Source organism: Peromyscus maniculatus, chromosome 1 (genome assembly GCF_049852395.1).
Source record: "Peromyscus maniculatus bairdii isolate BWxNUB_F1_BW_parent chromosome 1, HU_Pman_BW_mat_3.1, whole genome shotgun sequence".
Classification (NCBI taxonomy): domain Eukaryota; kingdom Metazoa; phylum Chordata; class Mammalia; order Rodentia; family Cricetidae; genus Peromyscus; species Peromyscus maniculatus.
The window spans coordinates 168,168,781-168,181,112 of NC_134852.1; the positions used below are offsets into that span (position 1 = coordinate 168,168,781).

A 12,332-nucleotide genomic window follows, 5' to 3' on the forward strand; every position below is an offset into this window, starting at 1 on the left:
ACTATGGTTTGTAGGTGCTCACATTGTATTTATATATACTTTTAAATGCAATTAAATATTTACTGTATGTTCATTCTGTGCTGAGCCCCAAAGAAATGAGAACTTTATGGTCACAGCTCCTTCCTTCATTGTGTAGTCTAAAAGTGAGATAAGTTAAGACATAATAACCAGCATAGAACAAAATGTTGAAAGTCTGTGGTTCAAAGTACACAAAAATCACGTTTTTTGGAGAGGAATATCATCATGGCCATCCTGTAAGTGATGACATATGGCACAGCTCCTGAGCAGAAGCTCTTTCAAAAAGATTTAGAAATGAGTAAGACAGGCCTTCTGGATAGAAAGATGAGCCTCGGAAAGAACTATGATGAGATAGGCCCCACCTAGGACAGAATTCAGGTGCAAGAATCCAGGGTGACAAGGGTGCTGGTAGTTAAGAAGGCAGATTGCCTAAACTGGGACTGTACAAATAGTGAAACTTCAGGGATCTGTTTCCAGAGTTGAAAACAGACTGGAGCAAGACTTTTCAGGGACTATATCCAATTGTCTTGGTCAGAGCAGAACTAGGGGATTTAGGTCTCAAATATGTTGAACTTCCTAAAACCTTAAGTCAAAATTAGCTATTATTCTTGAAAAGAGGCCCTTCCTGCTTGAAGACTGAGATTCAGACAGGGCATAACATGAATTGCACTTACATTATTTATTGGTAATACTAGATGAAAGGAATAATTCGCCACAATATAATCATGATAGCTATTCACTAACCTTGTTTAGAATTTTTTTATACAGAATGAGAATTGTTTCAATAATTATCAGCCAGCTGCCTCCAATTTCCAAATTAATTAATATATTAGTGTGTGTTTGTATATTGGTTACGTATGTATAATTTGCCTATATGTCACATTTGGTGAAGTCTAATTTGATTAATGTTATTAAACAATAGTGTTTCCTGGCTACTTCGAAGATAAATGAAATCTTATTAATAAAATGTAAACTATTGTTATTTTAATATTGTTAAAAATTAAATGTCTTTGTCTTTTTCTCGCTAAGTATACTATAATGAAAATAGCAAAGCTTTACTTGATTGCTAAGAAATGGAATGGGTTCCTCAACTTGATAATGTAGAGATGGCAGATACAAATATTTTGTAACATGGGGTATGCCAGACTGGAAGAAGAATTACTGCAGATAAATCATTACACTGTTCTCTTGGTGGTGGTATGGGCCATCTGAACGTGACCTGCAGGGACACTCTTAGTTGAAGACCTTCTGTTGATAGAGATCCTCAGGGCGAAGACAACGTGTGTGATTATAACAAGTTTTCAGAATAGAGGGGATAGTAACTAGCAGCTGTCTGGGGGGTTATGATAACCAGTTAACACACTGGACTCTAGAGCAGGGCATCTCTGCTGCCATGGTGAAGAAGCTTTGCACCTGTTCCTTCTAATTAGCTTTAGCTTCAGATTTCCTCTAGAGAGGATGATTTGGGGCTGGCTTCTCACTAAGAAAAACAAACAAAAAATGAAGACACATTATTATGACCACTTTGAAAACCAGTTTGTGAAGATATCGCTTGAATTGTATACAATATAAAGTGTGAATCAAAGACTTGGTAAAGCAATGTGGAAAGAATTCAAACAGTTGCCTTTTTTCCTTCCTTAAACAGGCTCATGCACAATTAGTCCGAGAGGTTGACGTGGAGAAGGTGTCTGCTTTTGAGAATCCATATGTAGATGCAATAAAGAGCTTGTGGAATGATCCTGGAATCCAGGAGTGCTATGATAGACGACGAGAATATCAGTTATCTGACTCCACCAAATAGTGAGTATCTGCACTCCAGGCCCTGAGGCCCTGCCTGGTGCTTTTCATGGGAACGTGCTCTGTGATATTTGTTAACAATATAGTCTGTGCTGTGCATGTGACAACCAAACCTAGGTGGTGTAGATATTAAACTAATATTTAAGTGTCGATCTCGTAAGTGTCGGTTCAATCATAAGGTACCAAGGTCATATGGTGGAGAATATTTCTCTTTTCTGGAGACAAGCCTCATGTAGCCCAGGTTGGCTTTGAACTCCCAGTACTCATATCTTCATCTCTGGAGTACTGTCATTACAAGTATGCATCACTATGCCAATTAAGTATTCTAAGGCTCAGACTGCATGGTAGGCAAGGATTCTACCATTTGAGCTATACCCACAGTTCCAAGAGGATTTCTTTCATTATGTTTTACTTAAAAAAATAAAAGGAAGACCTAGTGATCTGATTTTTTTTTTTTTTATCACCCTGTTTTCTTTTTCAAATTGCAAGCCAGTGATCCACAAATCTATGAACCGTTGTGTCTTGGTCAGAATCTTTTTTTTTTTTTTTTTGGTCAACTTGACACAAGCCTGGGAACTTCAGCTGAGAAAATGCCTCCATCAGTTTGGCCTGTAGGTAAGCCTGTGAGGCATTTTCTTAATGAATGACTGATGTGGGAGGGCCTGGCCCACTGTGGGCAGTGCCGCCCCTGGGATGGTGGTTCTGGGTGCTCTAAGAAAGCAGGGTAAGCAAGCTTTGGAGAGCAAGCCAGTAAGCAGTGTTCCTCCATGGCCTTGCTGCACTTCTGCCCCCAAGTTCCTGCCCTGCTTGAATTTCCATTGTTCAGTGAGGGACTGTTACTGGATGTGTAAGATGAAATAACCCTTTCCCTCTCAAGTTACATTTGGCCATGGTCTTTATTATAGCAATAGAAAACAAATGAAGACACATTGTGACTTGAAATCTTGCAGTATTGTTTTTTAATAAAAGTTCTGATCTTAGCTTTGGGCGACAGAACACTTATATAGATTAGAAATTGCAAATAAAAATGTGTTGGATCATGACTTCCCAAAACATAAGACTCCCTAGTTTCTAATTCTCAGACCCTTATCTGCTTTCAAAGAACCATTATTGGTGGATGGGTTTTCTTTTGCAAGAAAACTGTAAGTTTTAATTTTGCATGCATTCCAGAATTATTGTGTGAGCTGTAAGTCAATCTCATGTGTCCTGGGAAAGATTTGCATCCAAGAGAGATCTGTTAATTCTCTGTCTTCAGATGTGTATAACAGGAAAGTTCAGCATGTGACTAATGTAGAATCATTGTATCTAGCGTTCTAGATAACTAAGATTTGGGGGGAAATGTTAGTTGTTGTTGTTTTGGATTTTTTAGTTATCTAGTCAGATTTCTGTCTACATTAATTATGTAAATCTGCCATTCCCCTCTTACTGTGGTTCTGGTTAGACACATGAAAGGGTGGGAAACATTCTACAGCCTTAAGCCAGTCCCTATTATAGAGTGACTCAGTGGCTAAGAGTAGGCAGAGCAAAAGGAGGGGCCTGAGTGGCTGATTGATGCCTTTCAGTAATGCTTTGAAGGCCCAGGGGTTATGCATTCTTTTTACAGTGAAGTTACATTTCTGCCTTTCCAGGCATTTGCATAAGATAAATTATGCTTCAGATCAGCCATAGAAATGTTGCCTGAATAAATACTGTCATATCATCTGGTGGTTTGAATCGTGTCATTCTAGACTGACAGCAGCATTCAGCTCTCCTGTTTAACATGCACTCCAGTGTGGGTAGTCATCTGGTGTGTGCTGTTACTGCCTGTCCTTCCTTCCTGACCTTCCTCCACGTCACCATTCAGGTTCTGGACCTTCCCACCTGCCCTGCCCCCTCCTCTTCCCACTTCTTCATTCCCTTGGTGTAAGTTTCTGTGAGTTGAGTGCATAGATAGAAAACCTGCATTCATCTCTGTCTATTCCAAATTCTGCCTCCTCTACCTTTGACCAGCTGTCTGTCTTTTACTTTCTGCCTCCTCTGTCCTTCTGTTTCCTTTGCCATTTCAGATTTCATCCGTCTCCCTGTGTTGCTGCTGTGTTTATCCACCCTCCCTGTTCTGTTCATTCTGTCTCCTCCTCCTGTTATTTACCCTCCACCCTCACTGTGATTCTCTGCTTCTCCCTCACTCCCGTCTGCCCCTCGTTTTGCTAACAAGATCCTGTTTCCAAGTAGTGCTCTGTGATTCCTCCCTTCCCTCCTCTCTCCACTCTCTCCCTCCCTTTTCTAGTACTGGAGATTGAACCTAGAACCTTCTGCATGTGCAGCAAGCACTCTACCACTGAGCCCAAGCCAACCTCTCTTTATGCTTATTTTATATATTATCTTTTCCTCTTCCTACCTCTTTTATTCTTTACTCATCATCTATAATTATGATTCTGCCTATAGAGAGGCCTTGCTATCAGGGAGTCAAACCTCCACTATCTGATACTTATGTATCCATCAGGGTCATGGCTATCCATAAAGAACCTCATTTGCCCCCTACCCTGGGGTAGACCACTGAAATGTTTCTTTTGCATGGAACTGTTGACTTCCATGGATATGCTCTTGAGACAGCCTCTATCATCTCTCATGATGTTCTCCGAGTGAGATTTGTAGATTTTGAGGCATTACTTAATGGTGAATTTGCATATTACTGTAGAGTTTGTTGTAGGCCGAGAGCTGTCCTAGGCTGTTTCTTCACCTCAGAAAGCCACCACCTTAGAATTCTGCCAGCATGAACTGAGTCCAGCAAAGAAATTGACCTACTGGTACTGATGTGGGGCCCCTGGCACAAGCTGATTTAAGTTTCCTAACTGATTGTTCTTTATGTGTTCCTACTTTTCTGTACTGGGGTTGGGGATAAGGTTGCATTTATATGAGTGCAAATACCCAGTTACTTTAGACGATTTTTTGCTGAAATAATACAGAAATTATAACATCTTGTAGACCCTTAGACATTTTATTATGTATATCTTTGTAAGAAAAAGATATTTTCCTGTGTAGTTAATAATGGCATATAAATTATACCTAAAGCCAATAATAAATTCATGTTCAGATTCCCTGGATTCTTCTAAAATTCGATTTAGATGTTAATTTTAGGAATACACGTTGCATCTGGTAGCTGTGTCTCTTAAGGCACTTCTACCCCAGTAGAGAGACCTGTTTTATATTTCATTGGCATGCTGAAAAGAGTGGCCTGGATTTCCTGATTGATTCTTGTACAATTTAGCTTGCTTCTTTCTCACAAGGATTTATTATACACCAGAAGTTAAGACTTAGATTCAAGGTGAGCAGTGTGGCTCGAATGCTTTTAAAGTGATGTTGTATTCTCACTCTGTTGGCTTTTCACTGAATCCTTTTATTTCAATTAGTAACCCTTGTTGATAAATAATCCCAGTAGGATTTGTGATATAGTAGTAGTACTAATAGTTGTTATTGTTATTGTTGAGGCAGGTTCTGGCTGGCCTGGTACTTCCTATATAGATCAGGCTGGTCTTCTGCCTGCCTCTGCCTCTTAGGATTAAAGACATGTGCTACCATGCCCAGCCTTACATTGGCCTTCTTCTCTGAGGTAGCTTTTTTATTCAACTGGTGCTTTTGGTTACCATGAAATACATTTCCTACTGTAAAACTGTGTTCTAATCTTTCATGTAAAATCAGTAATTTGCTGCATGTAGTCAATAAGATGGTAACTATATCATTTATCATCTAAACCAAGATACCTTGAGGAGGAATGAGTAGCTGCTATACTGAAGAGGCTTGAGGGTAGGCAAGATTGTGGCTACCAGCAGTGAAATGAAACCTAAGGGGGTTAGTTGGTTTCCTTCTTTCCACTTCTGTGGAGGTCTCTCTTTATTTAAGGAAAGTGTAACCAAATGATTCCTGCCAGCTGTTTAAGGAAGGTGTGTAGATCCCTGGCTTGTTCTCACGCCTTTCTGGGTATTGTAGGATTATTGTAGACAAGTGTGAGCAGCTGGGTGACCTGTGTGTTCTGGACACTTTATTTTATTTTTTTTTTTTTTAAGCCAGGTAGTCTTTCCAACAGAGATACCACATTTCCCTGTGTTGTCGTCTTTGGTTTATGTTTCTGCTGGACCTTGCCTCCTTTTCCTTCAGATGCATCTTTGCTTTTGTCTTTGTATTGACAGTTCTTCTGTTAAAAGTTTGTCAGTCTCAGATTTCTAACTATGTGAGAATCAGGATCTGTCATAAACATTTGCTTAGATGCTAGGACTTAACCACTTTCCCTAGAATCCTGCAGTTTGTGAGACTCCATACAAGCCGCCTGCCAAGAATACTGGAAGCAGAGGCCAAGCAGGACTCTTCTTTTTTCTATCTGATGGACTCATAGTCACCCTCGAAGACACAATTAGGAGTCACCCTTTCTGAGTGCCTGACCCAGTACCAAAGATAGTCACCGTGTCACCTGTCTTACTTTGTACATATTTCTGTGTGTTTCTCAGAATGCTCACCTCTAGTTTCAGTACCCAACAGTGACTGCTTATGTTTGACAATCACAACTGATTGCTCCATGAAAGTACAGATGGGTAATTCTTTCTTTTTTTTGTTTTCTGGGGTTTTTTTTTGTTTGTTTGGTTTTTTTTTGTTTGTTTGTTTGTTTTGTTTTCTTCGTATTTTTTTTTTCAAGACAGAGTTTCTCTGTGTAGTTTCGTTGCTTGTGCTGGATCTTGCTCTGTAGACCAGGCTGGCCTCGAGCTCACAGAGATCCGCCTGACCCTGCCTCCCAAGTGCTGGGATTAAAGGTGTGCACCACCACCGCCCAGCTGGTAATTCGTATTTTCAACGACTTTCATGCTAGACTCTTTCTCTTTTGTAGTTACTGATGGACTTGGAAATTTAAGGGCTGAAGACATATAATAAGCCTTTTTTTCCTTATTGTTTTTAAAGTTCTCAGAACTCAAAGGTTCTGATCAAAACAATAATAGCTCCTGTTTACTAGACACTTAGTCTGTTACACTCTGTGATTAGTCATTTTGTGTATTATTCCATCTGATAAAGCCTCAAACAGTGGAATTAGAGGTATTTCTTCTTATGCCTTATAAAGGAAAACCTGAGGTCTCGGGAAGACCAAGAAACCTGATCAGGGTCACACTGTAATAAATGGGTGGAACTGGAGTTGAAATCAAATTTGCTTGTTCCAGAGCCTAAGCATTTAGCCATTGTGAAATACAGCTTCCGGGGGGTGGGGGAGTGGGCGCGGAGTAGTAAGTAGATGGGAAGATGGATAGAAGATAGTGTGCAGCTAGGTGTTTGACATGTATACTTAATACCCTACTAGATAAATATCTTTGGGTATTTTATAAATCACTTGATGTGATACATATTATTGATGTTTATTGGTGATGTCTCCAAGTTGTTTCACATTATAAGATTAAGAGGGAATAAATGGGCCAAGCTCACTAGAAAACAAACCCAAAGGATTTGTGTTTTTTTTTTAAATCATTTAATTATCATTAATACATGGTCGTGTTTCACTAACTAAGCACCTTGTTGTTCGTGCTAACACAGACTAAGTCTAAGTCACAGTTAGTGCATAAATATTTATGTAAATTTTAGTCTACGGTTTTAGGGTTTTTGTTTGTTTGTTTTTTGAGACTAGGTTTCTCTGTATATCCCTGTCTGTCCCAGAACTCATTCTGTAGACCAGGCTGGCCTTAAGCTCAGAGATCTACCTTCCTCTGCCTCCTGAGTGCTGGGATTAAAGGACTGCACCATCATTCCTGGCTTAGTCTACACTCCTAACCCTCCCCCACACTTCATCTTCCATTCCACCCAATCACTTTTTACAGGAGCTAATTAAGGACACTATAAAGCTTATTTATTCCTGCTTGTTATCATAATAAAAGTTATGCCTCAAAGGGCAAATAGCAGTGGGAGAAATGAAGAGATGAGAAATTTCAAGAAATGGATAAACACTTTGGGTAGGTTTGCAAATGGTCTTAATTTGATGCATTCTTCAGTTTGATAGAATGAGGCAGTTAAAAACATTCTAAGATACTGAAGAATTTTGTAGATTATTTTACTAACTTTTTCATTATTGATAAAAAGCCTAAAGGCTTTGAGTATCTTTAGAAAAAGAACACAATAAGCAGATGGCTGTAGGTTTTCTTTTCTTTTTTTTTTCTGGGGTTCACCACCTGCTTTAATATACTGAGACATCAGGTCAATTGAGTTCACTGCCTACAGTACCAGAAGTTCCCTGACACTAGCCTCAGAATACAAATCTCAGTCATACCAAAGTATAGTGAAAAAAGTCCTCATGATGCAACCTTAGGCTGAAGACTACTAACTATATCTGGTTTTGCCTTAATCTTACTTTACCAGAGTCCCCTCCAGGGAAGTCAGACAACTTTTAAAGAGTCCGTGTAGTCCAGAGCAATAAGTACATGAAGAAATTGGCCCTTTGGCACACATCAGCACTGGAATTTGCTTTGATTATGTTCTGAATCTATATGTATTATTATGTTGATTTTAAAATGCAAAAGGATTTTCAGAAATAGGACATCCAGGCCATCTGATTTAGCCAAATTCTGGAGTAATGGTCCCTTGCTAAGAAGTTACTTAGTAATAATTTGAACACTTGTACCCCTGGGGTGTGGTACAAGTGTTCAAATTATTACTGTGGACCCCTGTCCATCCTGATCCCCCTCCTCCCCTTGAAGGAAGGAAACAACATGGGATGATGAGACTCTTGGGCAAGTATCCATCCCAGTTCTCTCTGCTGCTTATCAAAGCCACAGTCTCCCCAGGCATGATAGGTAGTATTTAATGCTTAAATTAATTTCTGATTTTTGAGTATTTTTTATTCCATTACACTAGACTGCCTTTACTGAGAAATAATTAGCCTATGCAGTCAAGCAAAATTTAGTACCATCAAATTAACGTGTGACTTGTGTGTACATGTGTACATGTGTGTATGTGTGCGTGCATGTGTGCGTGCGTGCGTGCGTGTGTGGTTTCAGGCTTTGTGAATTATATGGTCATTGTCTCACTGCTAGGTGCAGATGTAGCTGTAGACAATGGATAAATTTGTGTGAGAGTAAATTCTTCAAGCTGCTATCTTTGCTCAGGAGGAAACACTGATCTTGAATTATTCTTTTTTAAAGAGTAATGATAACAAGGCCTGGGAGATAGCTCAGTCAGTAAAGTGCTTGCATCACAAGTATGAGAAACTGCGTTTGAACCCCAGAACCTGGGCATGGTGGGTTACCCTTGTAATCTCAATGCTGTTGGCTGGAGACAGGTGGTCTCTACGGTTCACTGACCAGGTAGCCTAGCCTAATCAGGAGCTCCAGACCAAGGGAAGACCTTGTGTCAAAAAAAACAAGATGGGGCTGACAAGATGGCTCAACTGACAGAGGTTCTTGGCACCAAGACTGAGTTCCATCTGGGGGCTCGACATGGTCGAAGGAAAGAACTGAATCCTGCAAGTTGTCCTCTGATCTTCACATGAACTCAACGTGCACAAACTCACATATGCATAAATGAATGGATGAGTAAATAAAATATAAAATGTAAAATGTCAATTGAAAGTAAACTAACAAGGTGGATGGTATCTTATGAATGTGCCTATCTTAGTTTCTTCTGTTGCTATGATAGAATACCCTGATCAAAAGCACCTGAGGGTGGAAAAGATTTGGTTTGCTATTCCAGGTTACAGTCCATCATAGCCAGGGAGCCACAGTGGCAGGAGCTTGAAGCTGCTGGTCACATCATGTCCATAGTCAAGAGCAGAGAGAGAATAAATGAATGCAAGCCAGCTGCTCAGCTAGATTTCTCTACTTTTCTATAGTTCGAGGTCCAAACCCGGGAAATGGCACCTCTAACTTTTAGGCTGGGTCCTACATCAATTAAGCTAATCAAGACTCCTCCACAGACATTCCCACAGGCCACCTGATCTAGACAATTCTTAAATCAAGACTCTCTTCCCAAGATTCTAGTTTGTGTCAAGGTGACCAAACCATCCTAACACCTGAGTTGACTTCTGGCCTCTGAATGAATGCATATGTGTCCCCAGTGCTAACATAGGATCATTTTTCCACTTGAGTGACATACTTACTTGTACATCTTTCTACCTTTTCCAGAATTGAAAGAAATAAGACCAACATAAAAATCGTGTATTTCTCTCCTCCTGTATAGTCTGATAATTTTCAGAGTCTTTGTCATTTTCAGAACACATGGAGCTCACAGGGCTGACTAAAACTCAGATATACTTAGCCAGTCTCTAGCCTTTGGGAGAGCAATAGGGCAAGAACTAGACTTGGTTCATCCTTACGGGTAAGTTGGTCTCCTAAGGACAGTAGGTGTAGAGGTAGGTTGGAATGTGCAGACTAGCCACCTGCTCTTACTTCAGCTGATTCTTAAGTAGCTGTGTCTCTTCACTGTCTCCTCTTTCCTCAGGAAGATGATGTTCTCAGCTAAAGTCTTTAGTGTTGTCATGTACAATGGGAATGAGCAGACTGCAGGAAAATTCAGCCTACTTTCTGTTCTTATAAAGTTTGATTGGAACTCAGCTGTACATATCCATTTATGAATGTCTATAGCTTCTTTGGCACCCACCCAATGGCAGTGTCATCATTAAAACAGTGACCATATGAATCACAAAGCCTGAAATACTCACACATCCACATAGTTTGAATCCTCCTTTAGACAGTGAATGTTGATAGACAGCTAGCACACTGCTTCTACCATTTGAATGGAAGCTGAAGACTGGTGTTCTGAATTAACTCTAAGATAAGTTTTAGAGAGTTGAGAAAATAGTTGGCTTTCGCTCCTTCAGCTTCCTCTAGAAACATTCCATAGCACCCTGAGGCCTGATCAGGAGTGAGTCATAGAGCCCTAGATTGAACACCCCACCCCCACCCCTGGCAGTGCCTGTACCAGCCACACGGAGCATCTAGTACTAAAGATGATGGAAATGGCCAGAAATGTTCGGTAGTTTCTTTGGCCTCTGAGAAGGAGAACTGTTTTCTGCCCCATCTTTGTGTCTGATGCTTGGCTGAAGGTGGCTAAGAAGACTGAAATTGGGTTAATATGCAGTAGGGAATATGGGGTTTTGTAAGGGACCAGATGAAGCATGCCCATGACTAGTGACAGCTCCACCTCCAGCCACAGATGAGCCCGGGTCTTCTTTACGGGACCCTCGGAGTCTGAGAGCCTCCTTCCTTTTGGCTCACTGCCTGTCAAGCAGCCTTGGGACCTGACTGGCTGGCCCATTACTCTTGTCATCATCACTGTATCCTTTCAATTGAAAACAAGAAGTTGAAAGGCTGGTGAACTTGCTCAGAGGACCCAGCTTCAGTTCCCCATACAGTGACTTCAAACAGTATAGAACTCCAGTTCCTGGGGATCCATTATCCTCTTCTGACCTCTACGGGTAAGTGGTGTTCATGTGTATGTGCAGCCAAAGCAGTTCTACACATAAAATGAATAAATTAGTAGGTTGAATATTGTCTTATGATATGTTAAGTCAAATTAGGATGACCCATTGATCTCCAGACATGATCATCGTGTTGAAATGTCAGGGTCTGGTGCTAGAGGACAAACCTCTAAGTTAAAATAGTACGGCCTTAGGAAACTTGCTTCTGTGTGTCTGCATCATCAATGGTTATTTGCAACACAACTGTGTTCATTGCTAGAGTTCCAGCTCATTCAGGAGGGGATTTGGGTCTTCTATCTCTTGGTTCATTCCCACTGTTGAAGTTACTGTCTAGTTTACCGTGAACTTTCATTAAAAGGTACTTGTTGAAAGTCTTAAGAAAATTCTGTGTCGTTTCTGATTTCTTCCCTCTTATCTCTTCTCTTTTCTGCCTATAGCATCCCCCATCCTTTTTTTTTTTTTTTACACATTATTCTCTAGTGACTGCAGTTCATAATCATCTATCCTTTCTTATTGCATTCTTAGTTAGCAGCTTACAATTTGGTACTTAATTGTTTCTTAATTGATTCATCTGTACTATCTTTGCTTCCCAGATAGTCTCACATCCCTAAGGGAAAGAAATATATTTTAACATATTTTCATACCATTTCCTTGTGCCAGCCTCCCCCATCAAACACATACTGAATTAGAGTTTAGTGTAGTAGGTTCTCATTAGCCAGGTATATGTTAGCTGAATTAAGAACTGTCACGGCACAGCAAGGCAGATTAAGAATCAGCCTTCTAATATTCCTTGATATGTTTCAGAATTGTGTCAGAATTAATCAACACCTTTGAAAGCTGTCTTATAAGAAAGTAAATTAGAAAATCCCAATAGGCAAATTGAGAGGGGCCTCTCTCTTGCCTTCCTCTGTCTCTTTGGATTTTGTTGTTTCCTTTGGTTTCATATCTAAGAGACAGTCTCTCTGTGTTGCCCAGGTGCCTCAAGCTCCCTGGCACAAACAGTCCTGCACAGCCTCCTGAGTCGTGAGGGCTGTAGGCATGCACTACTGCACTTGCTTGTGTTTATGTCTAATTACAAGCTTGGTCTGTTTGTTTGGGC

General features: G+C 40.3%; 1 protein-coding gene across 1 annotated transcript in view; it reads left to right on the top strand.

Moving 5' to 3' along the window:
* Gnaq (G protein subunit alpha q) overlaps positions 1-12,332 on the top strand; it is a 246,765-nt gene that overhangs the window by 177,876 nt on the left and 56,557 nt on the right. Inside the window, exon 3 of the mRNA XM_076560700.1 lies at positions 1,664-1,818. Coding sequence (XP_076416815.1) covers positions 1,664-1,818 — 155 coding nt within the window. The remainder of the gene's footprint in view (positions 1-1,663; positions 1,819-12,332) is intronic.